At 44.8% G+C, this 19,443-nt stretch overlaps 1 protein-coding gene across 1 annotated transcript in view; it reads right to left on the bottom strand.

Annotated features, from left to right (window-relative positions):
- Positions 1-19,443, bottom strand: part of LOC310993699 (scavenger receptor cysteine-rich type 1 protein M130-like) — a 149,963-nt gene that overhangs the window by 28,189 nt on the left and 102,331 nt on the right. The window contains exons 12-14 of the mRNA XM_083982132.1: positions 8,076-8,197; positions 6,144-6,458; positions 5,773-6,054 (exon numbers count right to left, since the gene is read on the bottom strand). Of these exons, the coding sequence (XP_083838258.1) occupies positions 5,773-6,054; positions 6,144-6,458; positions 8,076-8,197 (719 nt within the window). The remainder of the gene's footprint in view (positions 1-5,772; positions 6,055-6,143; positions 6,459-8,075; positions 8,198-19,443) is intronic.

Here is a 19,443-nt window from a genome sequence, read left to right as displayed (position 1 = left end):
TCAATGATTCTGGGAAATGATATTTGTGGTGGTCGGGTTTGGCCCAGTGGTCCCCCGCCACCTGTGGTGGTGTCCGAACCGGTGGCGTCTGACAGTTCAGCGCTGGAAGTTTTTCCTGTTTGTGCCATGACGCGCGCTCAGAGTAAATGTGTGTCTGTGCCAGCGGAGGCTGCGGCCTCGGAACCGGTTGCGCTGCCTGATTTGCCTCCACTTGTGGTAAGAGAGGAGTGGATTAAGGCTCAGAAATCTGATGTTTTGTTGTCCTCACTGTGGGATCAGGTTGTGCCGCGTCACCAGGTTGGCGACGTAGCCCAAGGCTATTTTGTGCAGGACGGGATGTTGGTCCGCAAATGGTTGCCTTGTGATGAGGATGTTGTGGGAGCGCCTGTGTTTCAGGTGGTGGTGCCTCAGGATTTTCGTTCCCACGTTTTGAAAACGGCACATGATGAAAGTGGTCACTTTGGGGTGCGTAAAACGTATCTAAAGTAAAGGTACTTTATTAGTCACATATACAGCTAGTACAGTGAAATTCTTTCTCTGCATTTAACCCATCCCTGAGGAGCAGTGGGCAGCTGCGGTGCAGTGCCCGGGAACCAACTCCAGATTATGAGCCAGTGCCTTTGGTCAGGGGCGCTGACTGGAGGATTAACCTAGCCGACATGTTTTTTTTAGTGGTGGGGGAAACCGGAGCACCCGGAGGAAACCCACGCAGACACGCTGTCGGTGCTTAAAGCAGAAGTAAGTGGTCCGGTCGTTTTCGCTAATGCTGCGTTCCAGGCAGTCTTTTGAAATCGTAAATTACAGCTTCAAGTCACAACTTACGACTTTGTAGCGTTTCAGGCAACCCACTCGTGTTTTTCCGACCTGTTTTACCGGTGAAAGTCACTATAACGGCCACTCGTAACTTCCGACCGGTGAACTCGTACCAGATCGAACTGGTACCACTTCACGGTCGGAAAAATACGAGTTTCCTTGAACGCACCCTAACAGTCCTCGTCGCTACGTCGCCACATTCACGGCGTCCCTTGGCTGCACACACAGCCCTGCATGCCGTTCTCTCTCCTCATTGGATAAAAACTGTAGGATACGATAAATGTTTTCTCTTCGGCTCAGAGCAGAGTAGAGGGACTGAGAGACCCGTGTTTCAGTCCAAACACTCTATGTAAGTGATTGCTGTCGGAAGATATAACTATTTAAGACTTATATTAACACAAATATATCACTTACTTCTGCTTTAAACATTTTTTTTGGCCGCGGGCCAAAAAAGAGGTGGCGGCATATATTAAAACATGTCACGTCTGCCAGCTGACGGGGAAACCCAACCAGTGCGTAAAGCCAGCACCGTTGCAGCCCATTTCTGTGGTGAGTGAACCGTTTGAGTATCTGATAATAGACTGTGTGGGGCCGTTGCCTAGTGCCAAGTCGGGGTGTAAGTATTTGTTGACTGTCATGTGTCAGTGTACTCGATACCCAGCGGCTTATCCGCTTCGAACCATCACCACCAAAGCGGTAGTTAAAGCACTTGCACAGTTCATTTTAGTGTTCGGGATACCCAAAGTCATACAAAGTGATCGGGGGTCCAATTTCTCCTCGCATATGTTTGCGGAAGTGTTGAAATCGCTGGGGGTGAGCCATAACCAGTCCACTGCGTATCATGCGCAAAGTCAGGGCGCGTTAGAGCGGTTCCATCAGACGCTCAAGTCCTTGTTGCGCGCGTACTGTACAGAGTTGGATCGGGACTGGGAGGAGGGGCTCCCCTGGTTGATGTTGGCAGCGCGAGAAGCCGTGCAGGAGAGCACGGGCTTCAGTCCGAACAAATTGGTTTTTGGGCACTCGGTGCGCGGGCCATTGGCAGCGCTGAAGGGTAGATTGGTTCCTGCCGAGGCGCCCCGAAACCTGATTGACTTTGTTAATGGTTTTCGGCACAAATTGTTTCGGGCAGGTCTGTTGGCAAAGGAAAAACTAGGGCAGGCTCAAGTGAAAATGAAAGCCCAGTATGACCGGGGTACGGTGCGTCATGAGTATAGTCCTGGGGACCAGGTCCTCGCACTGACTCCGCTGGTCACGTCGCCATTCCAGGCTAAGTTTGTTGGCCCATACACTGTGTCTGAAAAAATTTCTGATGTCAATTATCTTGTCGCTACACCAGGTCGAAGGAAGTCGTCCCAGTTATATCATGTGAACCTGCTGAAGCCATGTTACCAGCGCTCGGGGCATGGTGAGTGCGTAAAAGGTGACGTTGGTGCAGCGCTCGCTGTGGACACCTGTAGTGTGGTGCAGGAGACAGATGGCGTTCCTGAGCCTGATGACAGTTTGTTGAGTGGTAGGTTAAAGAATTCGGAGTCTTTGTGTAATCTACAGTCCCTGTTGTCACACCTGCCTGAAGAGCAGCGTGTTGAGTTGGTGGAGCTGATCGGTAGATTTCCGCAGCTTTTTGGTGATGTTCCCTCTCGTACTTCCTGGATTGTACACGATATTGATGTGGGAGAAGCGCAGCTGATCAGACAGCGGTTTTACCGCATGGGTCCTGAGAAGCTGACGCATTTGAACACTGAGATTGATTACATGCTGAAAAATGATATTGCCATTCCATCTGCGTCCAGCTGGGCGTCTCCTTGTGTGTTGGTGCATACATCTGATAAGACTCTGCGATTTTGCACCGATATGAGGAAGGTTAATTCTGTCACTAAGTCCGATTCATTTCCGTTGCAGCGCATGGACGATTGTATAGATATGGTGGGGTCTGCCAAGTTTGTGTCCAAGTTCGACCTGCTCAAGGGCTATTGGCAGGTGCCCTTGTCAGAACGCGCGAGAGAAATTGCTTCATTTGTTACTCCTGCAGGCCTTTACTCATACACCGTTATGCCCTTTGGTTTAAAGAACGCTCCGGCCACTTTTCAGCGGCTTATGAACCGGTTGTGCATGGGTTAAAGGGTTGTTCAGTGTATTTGGATGATCTGGTTGTGTATAGTGACACATGGCATTCACATTTGCAGAGAGTGAATGAGTTGTTTGAGAGGTTGGCTGAGGCCCAGTTGACAGTAAACTTAGCCAAATGTGAGTTTGCTAGAGCCACTGTTACCTACTTGGGGCGTGTGGTCGGTCAGGGTAATGTCGTTCCTGTTCAGGCTAAAGTGCAAGCTGTGTCTGAGTTTCCACCGCCGACTACGAAGAAAGAACTCCAGCGGTTTTTGAGTCTAGTTGGATACTATAGAAGTTTCTGCAGAAATTTCTCTACTGTTGTTTTTCCTCTGACTGAGCTACTGAAGGGTGGAGCTAAGTTTGTGTGGTCCACTGCGTGCCAGCAGGCCTTTGATAATGTGAAATGTTTACTGTGTTCCTGTCCTGTGTTGGCTGCTCCCCAGTTTGACAGACAGTTTGTCTTACAGGTTGATGCCAGCCAGGTCGGGGCCGGTGCCGTCCTTCTCTAGGGAGGGGACGAGGGGGTGTTGAGACCGGTCTGTTTTTTCTCAAGAAAGTTCAATCGACCGATCAGGCCAATTATTCGGTGATAGAAAAGGAGGCTCTGGGTCTCATTTTGGCCTTACAGCATTTTGAGGTGTACGTAGGTGGGTCGGCACCTTTAATTGTTTATACAGATCACAACCCTTTGACATTCTTAGGATCCCTGAAAACTCCAAATCAGAGACTGGTCAGGTGGTCTCTCTTATTGCAGGGTTATGATTTAGACATACGCCACATTAAAGGGCAAGATAATATCCTGGCAGATGCTTTGTCTAGGGCGCCTCTGCCTTAGAGTTGATGGGGTATTGGGTCAGTTGTGCACTGTTTAATCTTGTATGTATGATGACATGTAACTTTATCCCTGCTTTCACACTCCTGCTCCTCCATCCTCTCGGACTCTTAAATAGGCTTCCCCGGTACCAGGTTGCAGAGTTCTGGGATGGCTGGGTGAGTTGGGTTGGGGTTTGCAGTGGGAATTGTTCATGTAGTTATTCATGTTATTTAGAGTATGGTTACAACTGTAAATGGTTAACATGTAGCTGGTCCTGCCACCCTTAATAGGTTGTGGGTTTATTGTGCCGGTTCCCCTTTGGGGTCCCGTCTTAAGGGGGGGGGGGTGACAACCCCAAGTGGTTGTGTATGTGTGTGTGTGTGTGTGTGTGTGTGTGGCGCCCCTCTCGCTCTCCTGTCTATTTCTGCTCAGGTTGATTCTTCATGGGCCTCCGGTGTGCATCCTGAGGGGGGGCGTGGCCATGCTCGTAAAAGCCGGGTGGAGAACGCCGTCTCCCTCTCTCTCTCATTCCATTCATGGCCCGGCGTCCCGCAGCTTCCCCGCTGCGTCTGCCCTCTTGGTTTTAATGCAAAGACAACACCTGCATATCCATCCATGCACCCGCACTCACCACTGATATCTTCCATTACTGATTTCTTGTTATAATAAATATGATTATTGTCGGCACCTTCCCCTCTCCGCGTTTGTTTTGTCAGGAAAAGGAGCCAGTCCTGACAATATATATATATATATAGTACGTGTATATAAAAAGTGACTTCCAAAACTTCACACCACTTTTTTAAACACGGTTTGAAGCTAAATGTGACAAAATGTTGCTGTTATTTTCAGCATGAGCAGCTTTACAAACGGCACCTCATATACACATAACAAAGATTAAACAAAACAGTAAATGATCGGCTCTGACCTCCCTCAAGTGAGACCCTAAAATGTGGACATAACACGGTTACACAATATAATATACGTGTTAATCCATTAAACGAGGCTCAATAAAACACAAAGGAGAATGGAACAAGGAACATTGCTGATCTCTCCCACAGAGCACATTGATGAGAGGGAGAATTTTGTTGGGACAAGGGCCTTGATAGAAACAGGGGGTTACCCCAAAAAGGAACGCAGGGAATACAGGCTCATTAAAGAGGACCTAAGCAAGATTTTTACCATGGCTATGCTACATTTTTACCTTGATTAAAAAGCTCCGGAGTAATTGTGATACATGACTTGTAACTTGTTACGAGTGAAAATGTAGTTTCTTTGCCTTCCACCTGGCGTCTCATGGCTGAAAACCAACCTTGCAACATCAGTGTACCTGGCCACCGCCACGGTGTCCCGCTCTCGTCTCTGCGGCACCGCAACACAAACGCTCTGTAACCCGCAATCTTTGGTTTATGACAGTAAGACTACACAAGCATACACGTCGTAACATTGTAGGCCTATATATTAGGGATGGGACTTTTTGTCGACAAATCGACAAAAAATCGACACATGCTCCCCTCGACAAAAAAAATGGAGTGTCGAAATGTCGAGGGGGCGGGGCTTGTGGGATTTCCATGTGTAAATTGCCTTTTGTCTTTCAATATTTCCTATTCAAATAAACAGCAGAAATTGACACTTTTCCCCTAATGAAATAAAATATTTTAAATAAAACAAATCCACTTTTTCTAAATGGGATAGCTACTTGACCCTCATTCTGCTTCACATGTGACGGGAGCGTGCGCGCATGCTGATAGGCGACAGAGTGAAGAGATCAGCTGTCCGGGCTCCCTGCAGTCTAGGTGATGGTGCTGTTGATGACGAGTCCGGCTCCACAAAAAGGGCAAAACCATCGGCAAAACATGTGGATGCAATGGTTGCATTCTTCGTAGAGGACCGCGGACATGCACGGAAGAAAAAAAAAGAAGAAAGAAACCGAATGTGTGCTGCCTCGTCCGCTCGTGCCGACAGCAGCGTTAACAAACCACAACAAAAGCACGTGTAGTCCCCCGGTAGCCCACTGGTGATGTCACTGAAGGACTTACCTGAACAGGTGATCTCCACGGTGGAGGAAGAGGAAGTTGAATGTGAACACTCCCTCAGGGTAGATCCAGACTGAACACAGTCAGTGTAGATCCCCCACACAGACCTCTCTGAGGACTCCTCTCTTCTTCCTATTGAAACAGCAGAGCCACAGTCCAGATCTCTACAGGCTACAGATGCTGCCTTCAGGTTCCAGTAGAAGCTGTCCACTGGTCTCCACTCTCTTTGTCTCACCTGCAGTTCACCTGCACAGCGACTGGCTCCTCCCACCAACCTGACAGGCTCTGAACACAGAGAAGAGAGTGAAGAGTAAAAGAAGTGAGTTTAATTAAAACAGAAATGAAGCAAATCCAACCTGTAGCACCACTTGTACCTGAGCAGGTGAGTCCAACAGCTTTGCCAGGTGAGCAGCTGGTTCTAGTTGAGCCTGAGCTTCTACAGTCCAGGAGAGCTGACTCGTTGCCTCCACACTGGAACTCTTTGGTCCACATTGGAGCCTCCACTGCTCCATAGAGCGCCCCCTGGAGGACTGAAGGAGCCCCACAGCCAAGCTCCCTACAGACCACCTCTGCATCCTGCTGGTCAAAGTCATCTTCACACACTGAGGACCACCACTGGTCAGACTGGTTGGACTTGACCTCCAGTCTGCCTGAACACACACTGGTCCCATTCACCAGCCTGACAGAGTCTGCAGAGAGAGACACAACATAGACAGGACAGATTATGCACTGCTGATGTTTGTATCAAAACAACACGGTGACGACAAGGTTGGCAGTAGAATCAGACTCCTCTAAATGAAATCGGCAACGATTTAGGGTCTACCATATATATATATATATATATATTATATATATATGTATATAGTATATATAGGCTCTGACCTCCCTCAAGCGAGCCCCTATAATGTGGACATAACACGGATACATAATATTTGTTTAAACCGATTGAATGAGGACCAATAAAACACAAAGGAGAATGGAACAAGGAACATTGCTGATCTCTCCTACAGAGGGAATACAGGCTCATTAAAGAAGACCTAAGCAAGATTTTACCCATGGCTATGCTACATTTTTACTGTACCTTTATTAAAAAGCTCCAGAGTAATTGTGATAGTTAAAGCAGATATCAGTGGAATGTTTTTGTTAATATAAGTCCTAAATAGTCCTATTTTCCGTCAGCAATCACTTACATGAAGTATTTCAGCCTAAACACGAGTCTCTCCGTCACTCTGCTCTGCTGTAACCCGAGGAGAAAATTTTCCTTGTGGGATACAAGTGTTATCCAATGAGGAGAGAGAACGGCATGAAGGGCTGTGTGTGCAGCCAAGGGATGCGCGTGAATGTGGTGACGTAGCACGAGGACCAATTGATGCCTGACAAGGGCGGGGGCTGCTAACTCATGGTGCGTTCAAAGAAACTCGTACTTTGTGTTTTTCCTTCCTGTGAAGTCATACCAGTTCGATCTGGTACGAGTTCACGGGTCGGAAGTTACGAGTGGCCGTTATAGGGAACTTTCACAGACAACAGGATGGTAAAAACACGAGCTACGGGTTACCTGGAACGCTACCAAGTCGTAGTTGTGACTTGAAGCTGTAACTTACGGTTTCAAAAGCCTGCCTTGAACGCAGCATTAGCCGAAACGGCCGTGAAGCTGATATCTGCTTTAAATACATGACTTGTAACTTGTTACGAGTGAGAATGTAGTTTCTTTGCCTTCCACCTGGCGTCTCATGGCTGAAAACCAATCTTGCAACATCAGTGTACCTGGCCACCGCCCCGGTGTCCCGCTCTCGTCTCTGCGGCACCGCGATGCAAACGCTCTGTAACCCGCAATCTTTTGTTTATGCCAGTTAAGACTACACAAACATACACGTAATAACATTGTATATGTTATTTAACGGTATCCACCACTCCATGGATCGATTTTTCGCCGGCTTCATAAAAAAAATGCACAAGGCCAGGCGGAGGGTTAGCAAAACAGGGGAAAAGCGACCAGACTTGTAGACTAGTTCCTCTTTAGGAGTAGCTCACAATCACCAGGTAAGTAAACATACTTATATAATCGTTTGCATAACCCCTGTTAAATAAAACATCTTATGAAACATCTTGTTGATCAGCTGAATGGCATCAAAGTATGGAAGTAGATTTGTTGACTAAAGACGTTGCGATATTAAATGTCTTGTTTTCAGACCTTCATTCACTCACATACAAAAAGAACATAACATGTCACTAAATGTTTCTGCACCACAACAAAGGAAGGAGACACTAAACCTGACTGTCACTGGTGATGTCACTGAAGGACTTACCTGAACAGGTGAGCTCCACGGTGGAGGAAGAGGAAGTTGAATATGAACACTCCCACATGGTAGATCCAAACTGAACACAGTCAGTGTCGATCCTCCACATATCCCTCCATGAGGACTCCTCTCTTCTTCTTGTTGAAACAGTAGAGCCACAGTCCAGCTCTCTACAGGCTACAGATGATGCCTTCAGGTTCCAGTTCCAGCTGTCCACTGGTCTCCACTCTCCTTGTCTCACCTGCAGTTCACCTGCACAGCGACTGGCTCCTCCCACCAACCTGACAGGCTCTGAACACAGAAGAGAGTGAAGAGTAAAAGAAGTGAGTTTCATTAAAACAGAAATGAAGCAAATCCAACCTGTAGCTCCACTTCTGTCTTGTGGTAGCATGAAGAATTACACTGGTATAAAACATTAGGGAGAAAACAAAACCTTGATGTGCTGATGGAGCAAACCCTTCCATCTGTTGGAGATGTTAACAAAGTAAATGGAGATTTCCTCTTCCATAAGCAGCAAACAGACCAGACTCAGATGATCTGGAGGCTCAGCAAGTCAGTAATGTGACTCTCAAAATCGCTCTATTGCAGGACCTTCAGTAACCCTTGTAAACTATCCTTACTACTTTTTCACTCCTTGAACTAAATGTACAGTAAATGAGATGATCTGTGACCATGGAGGAGAAGGACCATCAGCCGATGATCAGTGGACAGTGAAATCATGCAGTCATGCTCATGTCAGTGTTGACACCACACTCATCCATCCACCAGCACCTTCATGTGTCCTCATCCTCTCTGTTTACCTGTGGAGCTGTGGCTTCCTTCAGCCCAGAGTCCTGAGGAGAAAACCAGAAAGGAAACATCGGTGAGATCTGTGAAGACAGCGACGTCACTAAGAAGCAGAAACAGTCGCACCATCAAACAGAAACAGGTCAGGAACAATGAAATGAATCCCCATCATATCCATCAAAGCATCATCAGCTCCCACAATCCCCCCAAAACAGGCCCCTGTTTTGTGAATGGAATAGCTCCGGGTGGGCCGGTAAGGTAACACTGAGCTGCTAGTATGGGAGGAGCAAATGATAATTCGTCCAATCACCTTGATACCTGTCAGTCATGATGAGTGGCGGTTTGAGCCCAGGTCAGGGCAGGCTATGAGATAAGTGTTGATATGGAGCCGCCGTCCGTGGTGCTTAAAGGTGTACAGAAATGGCCGTTTGTCCTGTTTGTCGCGCTGAGTTGTTACGAGCTGCAACATGAGTTTACCCGAGTAAGGAACACGAATTGATTGGTCGTTATCGAGCGGGCGGGATATTCAAAGCTTGGGGCGAGACCGAGCTCCGTGTGTGTGTGTCTCAGACGTTTGAATGACGGATCCAATATAAGTGGCTGATGAATCGTGAGCAGGCTGACGTATAATCTGTGCGCCTGCATTATCCAATGCGAAAAAAAAATACCACACTTTCACAACGGATCTACTCAAAAATAGAATTTTGCACAAAGTTTGGCCTGCATCGTCTGAAAGATGAGTTATTACATTAATTTTATGACCCAGAGTGGAATCAAATTCATTTTTCTTTTCTGTACACCTTTAAAGGCCCCATGGCATGAAAAATGTGATTTTTGTTATTTTTTCATGCTTGGGCAGGTCTCTGGGCCACGTATATACTGCCCCATGCATCAAACTGGTCATAAACGGAGAAACACACACCGCCCATTTGTAGGAACTGTCTCTTTAAGACGAGCAGATAGCACTTCCTCCTTTCGCGTTCACGGGAAGTCCGTGAGTGTGTGAGGGCTGTTCCGTTGTCAGATCATCAAGTCAGTGAGTCAGTGAATGAGCCCTTACTGCCCCCTTACCGTAAGACAGCACCGATGCTGACTTCGGGTAAGCAAATTACCCACAGTTCATAGCGGTGTGAAGTCAAACACATGGGATGCCGTCGGAACGCGAGTGTTAAAAAAAAAAGAAAAGAAAAGTAGCCTAAATTAACACACGTAGTCAGAGAGAGCTCCGCTGTCTCTTTATTGTTAATGGACTGGAGCCAAAAAAAAAGAAAGAAAGAAAAAAAAGAAGTTAACTGTCAGTATTAACGTGCAGTTTATGATTATTGATGATGATTTGAGCAGATCTGATCCAGGAATATTTTGTTTTGAGTCCGTCCCCCTCACACACCTTGTGCGTATTGAAAGTACAGTAAATTATCGGTCCAAGGGCGGAGTTAAAAACATTTTGTTGTCAAGGTAACGTGTCGTGAGAGTGTGTAAGTGCTGTTCCATTCATGTTTACAGCATCTGGACCCTCACAGACTCTCACACTCTGTCACTTAGAGCTGACGTCACTTTAGTCAGTGAAGGTTCAGGGCCTGAGTCTTTAGGGGGCGGATTGGAATTGGGCCATCCTTTCAATTTTTATGAATGCAGCTTAGGTTTCAGTTACTTGCCTGTGATTGGCCCGACCACATGCCACTCAAAAACAGTCAGCCAATCAGAGGAGAGGTTCTCATTCTCTCTTCTGATTGGCCAAATGACCTGTGCCTGCTAGAGCTCCAGAAAGAGGCAACAGAAAGGGGCAATATAAACATTATTAAGCAGATCACAGGTACTCAAAACCAATGATACATCTTGTTAGGGAAATAAACCCAGAGAAAAGTGCACAGCATGGGGCCTGTAAACAATGGTTTGCAGTAGGGTTGTTCGGTATACCGGTACTAGAGTGGTACCGGGGTACTGACGCATTTAAAAAGGTACCATACTGCGCTTAGATGGGACCGGTACTTTCATTTTGCGCCGCCGGCAGCGGTGACGTCGCCGCGTGAAGTCGCCGCATTGTAATTTGAGCCGAGGCGAGTGAGCGAGTCACAAACGAAGCAAGGTGCTTTTTTAAAATTACCGTTACAGCGCCACCTGTCCATGTGCAACAGATACAGTCGATGGAAACTCAGATGAAGTGAACAGTGAAGAAAGTGCCACCCTGCAGATCAGTAAAGTGAAGAAGCACTCTAAAAAGGGAAAAACATGTAAAAAATCTGCTAAGAAGATACAAAATACAAGTGAAAAACAAAAGTACAGACCTACAAAACCTGGCCCAAAAACATTTCAAATACATATTAAGAGGGACAAATGGGACAAGATCAAGCCAAGGCACGGAATGTCCAAACTCAGGAAATCATGGACACATGTCATACACTGTAGTTTTCAAAAGCATAACCCTTGTTGTTGTCTTACATTTAAATACCAGCATTGTAGAGCAGCTAACAGCCGGAAGAAATCATCACCTCACATCAAAATAAAAGCAGTGTGCATGTTCTCTACATGCAACGCCAAATATTTCTTTGTAATGCAGAAGAAACCCTCAAAGAATGCCAAAAAAATAACTTTTCACGTGTCTCGATGTGGCAAAGTATCCCATTTAGATGATGAGACAAGGGCAAGGCCAGCCAGCAATAAGAAAAGAGGAAAGATTGCGAAGGCAATCACTGGTGGTGTGAGCAACACCTATTATCAGAGGCTGGGGAAAACACCATCACTGGAGCTCCTCGCTGGTAACCTCACCCGAGCACTCTCAAAAGATGTCCTAAAAGTTGTGTCAGCAGAGATAAATAGAAGCACAAGGCTTCATGATGACATGTTGCTGGAGCTAATACTGACACAGCAAATAATGAGAGAGTCTGATACAGGTTACATTTTCTGTCCAGGATACATCCAACATCTGCAAGTGGATCCTTTTGGTGTCCACTTGTACACCGAGCAAGGAATTGCGATTTTTGCAGATCATCTCCGCCAAAGTTCTCCAGTGATCCTCTTCCTTGATGCCACAGGTGGCGTTGTGCGCCGGCTACCCAACCAACCCAAGAGGGTTCTGTATTATGCCCTCTGTTTGTCAGGTGATGGTAAAAACAAACCACCTCTTCCTGTCAGTGAAATGGTCACCAATGACCACACCGTGGCCAATTTGTCCTTTTGGCTAATGAAATTTTTGACAAAAGTCAGAAAAATCACTGCCATTAAAGTAAGCCAAGTGGAAACTGACTACAGTTGGGCCCTAATGCAAGGTGTTTTGCTGGCCCTCAACAAGCTAGATGTTCTGGGATACCTTGAGATGCTGTGGAAAATCATCCAAGGCTCTATTACAAAAAAAGAGCTGAAGGGCATCACTGTGCTACACCTGTGCTCAGCACATATCCTGAAGGCCGTCTCTGTTTCCTTTTCCAGGAAGACCAAAGATAAAGGGCTGAAGGAATCATTGCGTGGCTCATCTGATAAACAGCATCAGTCTGAATCCAGCAGTCCAATTTTTTGGCCACATGGGACGGATTTTTGGAAGTCGGTTCTCCACTCAGGAAGTAGAAGACAGCTTGGAGGTCATCAAAGGGTGCATCAAGACCAAGACCAATCTGGATGATTCCAGCACTCAGCTAATGAAGACACAACCTGAGCCACCTAAGAGAGCCAAGACTGTTCTTGCCAACTCACCGTTTCGGCATTCTTTTGAAGGGGTGCTGGAAAGTGACCAGTCCAATGTGCTAGATGCAAATGGAAATTGTGAGGAGAACCCGTACTACTGCCCTGATATCATTAATGTTTTGCTGCAGGATTACATGGGGATTTTCCCACTTTGGTCAGGCCTCATGTTGGGGGATCTATGCAGATACGCAAGTGATGGAGATCCAACCCAAGTTGGTAAATCAGACACCAAAACAAGGCTTACTAACTGCCATGTCGAGAACTGGTTTTCAGTGGCAGGCATCTACAATCCAACACAGCATCCAAAAAGATGGCTATAGCTGTGGTGTTTTTTTAATGAAGGTAAGCTAAGCCACAGATCAATTGTGTGAATATGGGGGAAAAAATCTTAAAATGTGTTCACCATATCATTTAAAAAAGTCACATTTATAATCTATTCTGTATTTCATTGACAAAACAGATGGCTGAAGATGTGGTGGAGGCTTTTCCTCTTGTCCCTCAAAACATCACACTACCAACTTCAAGAAAAGAATTAAAAGAACTCAGAATCCAGATGGCCAAAACCATTCTGCAGTGCTCTGGTTCGTAGACTTCTTCTTCTTCTTCTTCTAATCTACTCTACTCTAATACAGTGAGTGGTGTCAGCTCCTTAAAAAAAGACTTATAGACCAGTATATTGATTTTCATATTACTTAAATCAACCGTGGGATAATTTATAACATTACAATATTTTAGTCTTCAGTGAAACAGATCATTGTTCCGGTTGTGGCCAGGAGAATGCCAAGGGACAGACGACCCAAACCACAAAATGGGTGAGTAGAATACTTGAAAAAAAATATTAAAAGAAGTTACACATTTGAAGGTGTACAGAAATGGCCATTTGTCCTGTTTGTCGCTCCGAGTTGTCACGAGTTGCCGCACGAGTTTAAGGACAACGATTTTGATTGGTCGTTATCGAGTGGGCGGGATATTCAAAGCTTGGGGTGAGACCGAGCTCAGTGTGTGTGTGTCTCAGACGTTTGATTGACGGATGACAGATCCAATATCAGTGGCTGATGAATCGTGAGCAGGCTGACATATAATCTGTGCGCCTGCATTATCCAATGCGGGGAAAAAATACACACTTTCATCACGGATTTAATCAAAAATAGAATTTTGGTCTAGTTTGGCCTACATCGTCTGATAGATGATTTATTACACTAATGTTAAGACCCATAGTGGGCTCAAATTCAATTTTCTTTTCTGTATAGCTTTAAATGATGCAGAGTAGCAGTGTAAGACCATAATTTGAGAGACCATAATTTTATACTGTTAGATATTTGATTTTGAAAATGTATTCCAGATCGAATGCACAAAATGCAGAAGGTGGTTCCATCCATCCTGTGTGGCAATGGCCGATGAGGAGTGGGACGAAGAAAACTCTGCACCATCATCAAAGTGGGAGTGTGGCCTTTGTTGATTTTAAGTTGTTACGTGTCAGAAAAAAAATCAACACTGACAATACAAAAACAGTTTGAAAAAATGATAAATAGTAATAATAATGTTCACTGAGGAATTTGTTTTTGTTCATAATTATTTTATGTGTAAAACACACATAATCTAAATAGTTGAGATTTATGTTGAAATTCCAGAGGTTCAAAAGAAAACTGAGAAATAATAATAAAGTGTGCTCAATGGATACTAATGTTTTTTGGAATATTTTTCTACATGATTACCTGGGAGATAATGCTTGTGTGAAAGATCAATACCAACCTTACAAACAAATGAGAAGTAGAATGGTGTTTGTAGGTTGAAATTCCAGAGAGCTATTTCAAAATAAAATCAAGAAATATTCATACACAATGTTCAATGAATACTTGTTTGTGGATTTTTTTTTTACATGATTTTCTGGGAGATAATGGTTGTGAAAGATCAACACCAACCTTGGAAACAAATGAGAAGTAGAATGGTGTTTGTAAGTTGAAATTCCAGAGAGCTATTTCAAATTAAAATCAAGAAATATTCATAAAATAAGGTCAATGGATACTATTGTTTGGGGATTTTTTTTTCTTTTACATGATTTTCTGGTAGATAATGGTTGTGAAAGATCAATACCAACCTTAGAAACAAATGAGAAGTAGAATGGTGTTTGTAGGTTGAAATTCCAGAGAGCTATTTCAAAATAAAATCAAGAAATATTCATACACAATGTTCAATGAATACTAATTGTTTGTGGATTTTCTTTTAACATGATTTTCTGGGAGATAATGGTTGTGGAAGATCAATACCAACCTTACAAACAAATGAGAAGTAGAATGGTGTTTGTAAGTTGAAATTCCAGAGAGCTATTTCAAAATAAAATCAAGAAATATTCATAAAATAAGGTCAATGGATACTAATTGTTTGGGGATTTTTTTTTTCTTTTTTCTTTTAACCAGGTCGGTCCCATTGAGACACAATGGCCTCTTTTTCAAGGGAAGCCTGGCCAAGACAGCAGCAGAAAAGTTACTACACATACATGACACAGAAATCACACAACACACAGATAAAATACAACACAAGATAAAAGCAACAGGACTAAAAGTTCGGATTCACATTAAAACAAGAACAAGTGCGGTATGAAGCTGCTCCAATTTCTCTCACACGAGTTTCAAAGATCCAAGGTTGATCAGCTCCTTTAGCTTTAGAGTTTTCTGCAGTGCATTCCAAGCAGCAGGTGCAGCATACTTAAAGCAGTGCTTACCAAGTTCAGTGTTAACTTTGGGCACGTTTAATAAATAAAACTCATTTGAACGTACAGTGGGTACTAGTTTCATTTGGACGGTTTCACGCGAGATTCACGCGTGAGTCACGGGAGGCTCACGCGGATTTTTTGTGGAGGAGTAATTGTGTTTTCACCAGAAGCTGCAATGTGCCCAAACAACCGCCAGGTGGCATCTGTGAGCAGCAGATCGCCTCTATAAGACAGCAGCACGGAGCAGTGAACACGAATGGGGAATGCAATATAATAATAATACAGTATAGTTTTTCAATGAGAAAAATGTAACGACGGCAGCTATACGTCTCACTCTCTTTTATCGATCCTCTTGTCAGCTCCAAACACACCCATCTGCACCGCGATATGGACCACAGCGTGGTTTTCTACACAGCAGTTAATTAACTCAGTGGGCGATGCTGCCGTGTGTTTTTAAAATGAGCCAACTACTGTACAGTTGTGTTCATCCCCCACCTTGTTTGACTGAGAGTGTAGCTGGATGATTTCTCATGAATGAACGGGCAATAGCCTACCGTAAAACACCAAATAAAGGCCCGGGCGTTTATTTGCTTAAATTGCTCAAATCAACAGGCGTTTATTTGGGACCTGCGTTTATTAATAGTGTTCAACCTGGACCTCCTTCTGGGGAAAGAGGCTTCACTCTGTGGCGGCAGGCGGCGGTGGAACGATACGTGCGTTCCTCAAGGCATTACTACAGCCGGGGCGGACTTGTTCTCTGTCTCGCTGACCTCCGCGGTCCTGGCCCGCACAGGTACCAGGAGACTGAGACCCCCGTCCTGTCGGTCCTCCGCCCTTACTGATCCGCAAGTTGCAAAAACCCTGCGGACGCCCAGTCTCTCCACTCCTCTCCCCACTTCAGCACCTGTGTTGGCTCGCTCCACCGTCCTTTTTTTTTTTTTTTTTTGATTGAATGAAGTAGGCCTATAACTAATGATAATGCAACGTATAGCCTAACTAAATACGCGTATGAGTAATCAGAGAACAGTAGGCTGTTTACGCTACTTTTAAAAGTCATTTAAAACGAGGAGCGAGCCGAGCCGAGCCGAGCCGAGCCGACACGGTGCAGCCCAGGACAGGTGCTGAAGTGAGGATGAGAGGAGTGTACAGACCGGGCAGGAGCAACCAGCCCAGAGGCGATCACTGATATAGCCTATTTGTGCGGCTATACCGTATGTGTGTGTTTATGTAATGCAGGGGTGCTTTAAAAAAACACAGTTGTCTGGACAGTAGGCATTTTTCTCACAACCGACCTCAAAAGCGAGGGCAGGTCCGCCGAAGCATCATTCCGGGTGTTGTCTTTGTTGTTAGTTTGTTGTCGCTCCACAGAGCACATGGCTACTTAATTATGCACGTGCTGACCATATAGCCTATGGTTGTGCTGATGCATTCTGGGGGTGGAATATGGGGTGTGTTCATGTCCGCACCATTCTTGGGTCCATTGTGATTTATCGATGGAATATTGCGGAGAGTTGTACGTACGCAGTGGGGTTTATATGCAGCGGTCTGTAGGACCATCAGCGACACATTAGCACCTTCATTTATCTCTGATCAATAGGTGTGCTTGTGGATACTTCAGCCCTGCCCCCCACAGAACTTCACACAGCTGTTCAGTCAGCTTAGAAAAACCGGTTCTTACAGTAGCTACCTCTCCTCACACTTTTCATAAGCCGGAGGACAAAACTATAGGCTTCATTGTTTCGTTTCATTTCATTAAGTGAAAATCATCTCTGAATTATGGCACTAAATAAAATAGGCCTATCTTTAAAAAAAAAGATCCTATGATATTTAGCCTAATTGCATTATTTTTATTCAAATGTGACTGAGACCTTTATCTACCTAAACAGAGGGTAACATGAATAAATATCCTGTTTTGTATTTTTCTGGAAACTGTTAGGCTACATTATGTAGCCTAACGTGACCGCGGCACTCTCTCCCCCCTCTGTCCCTCCCGAATTGGGCATATTATGATAAATATACTGTAGATGAAAACAATAATTGAAGAAAAAAATAAGCTATTGTCGACCCAAGGTATAAATGCCCAGAAATCGAATGTTTCATTTGTGTTGTTGTGTTGTTGTAAGCTTCAGAAACCATCACACATGGAAAAGTCACGGACTGAGAGACCTGTAGTTTTAATGTAAACAAAGTCATTTACGTAAGAAAAACACAAACGTCTGTGTGAGACCATCTGGGTGGTTCTAGTGTTCACATTAGCCTAATGAAGAATGAAGAAAACACGTTACAAATGAACTATGACCGAATTGACAGCAGAAACAGTATGCACTTATCTCAAGGAAATTTAAATCGAATGCAACTGTAACTTGATGAGAGGTGAAACGTCTTCCTAGACAAATAACCAAGTCCAGTTGCATTTGATTTAAATTTCCTTGAGATAACTATGACCGGGAGTCCGGGACAAATGAGAATATTCACAGGCTTAGTGCATGTGCACACGCCGGCCGGAGTCAACTCGCAACAATGTAGCTTTCCCTCGATTAAAGTAGTTCTGTCATCTTCCACTTTGTACCGGATAAACACCCGACAGATATGCTAAATGTTTGGATGCAACAAAGTCACTGTTAACAAAATCAGCATCTAATCTGTCCCTTCAAGAGCAGCTGCTGACAGATGTGCATTATTGCTCCGCTCGTGAGTCCAGCAGCATCGGGTCCAGGCTGCTGGCACGGACGTAGCGATCGTGGGCTGAGTGGATTGTTACATTCACCAGAACTTGCAGAACTCAAACTACTCAAACTTGGAGCCACCCAGCCAGGCTACTGGAGAGATCAAAAATATGCAGGGGACCCCCAAAAGGCTGAGAACCACTGATCCTGTTGAACGTAGCTACTGTAACCACTGTGAAACAATAAAACAACAACATTGATCTGATTGACCGGCGTAGCGGTCCCTCTCTCCATCCACTCTCTAGCTCTCTCGACCACAGCTGCAAATGAAGTACCTATGGCCTATGAACAGCGCCACTCTCCATTGCAGCTACGTTGTGGTCAAACGTGGAATTACCCCAAAATCTTTTGAGCTGCATCTCAGTACGATGCTTCCACCTAGTGGCTACAGTGTGACCTACAATTTCACGCAACGCGTGAATCACGCGTTACGTGAGGGAAACGTCCAAATGAAACTAGTACCCACTGTAGGCGGTAATTGCTTTGAGATTTGGAGAGATAGTTACATAAATAGAGGGGGAGCAGACCCAAAATGACTTTATAAATAAAAATATGCCAATGTATAAGGCGGCGTGCTGCCAGAGATGGCCACTCAACTCGGGTATATAAAGTGCAGTGGTGAGTGAGGGCTTTACATCCAGTGACAAACCTTAAGGCACCATGATACACGGTGTCCAGAGAGCGCAGACAATTTGCAGGGGCATACATACAAGAGGTCCCCATAATCAAGTACAGGGAGGAAAGTGGCAGCAACCAACTTTTTCCTGGTAGAAAAAGAAAAACAAGATCTGTGAGGGAAAAAGAATCCCAGTTTCAGTCTTAATTTTTTTACCAGGTTTTCTACATGTGGTTTAAAAGAAAGCCGATCATCGATTAAAATGCCGAGATACTTGCAACAGGTCAGAAGTTCAATCTCACAACCTTGTAATGACAAAATGCTGGGAGGAGACACAGGTACTTCCCTGCCATTAGAAAATATCATCAGTTTAGTTTTGACAGCGTTTAAGACAAGTCTTAGCTCAATGAGCTGACTTTCCACAAGGTTAAAAGCAATCTGTAAGTTGCCAAGGGCCTCAGCAAGAGTGGAGCCACAACAATAGATTACCGTGTCATCAGCATAAAAATGAAATTTGGCCCAATGTATTTACATAAATAACAAACAAAATTGGTCCCAGAACTGAGCCCTGAGGCACACCGGTAGAAACATTTAGCAGATTGGATGAACTGCCTTCAAAGTGAACACATTGTTTTCTATTAGACAAGTAATTATCAAACCAACCAACGGCCTGCTCAGATAAACCTATGTCAAGCAGTCGTCGCTTCAGAATAGAATGATCGACTGTGTCGAAGGCCTTAGAAAGGTCAACAAAAAGAGCTGTGCAAAATTTCTTATGATCCAGCCAGTCTATTATGTCATTGGTGAGTTTGAGGGTGGCCGTAATTGTGCTGTGTTGTTTCCTGAAGCCGGATTGAT

This window comes from Trachurus trachurus (genome assembly GCF_905171665.1).
Source record: "Trachurus trachurus genome assembly, chromosome: 11".
Lineage (NCBI taxonomy): Eukaryota > Metazoa > Chordata > Actinopteri > Carangiformes > Carangidae > Trachurus > Trachurus trachurus.
The sequence above is the reverse complement of the archived record's forward strand: the minus strand, read 5'-3'. Positions and strand labels throughout refer to the sequence as shown.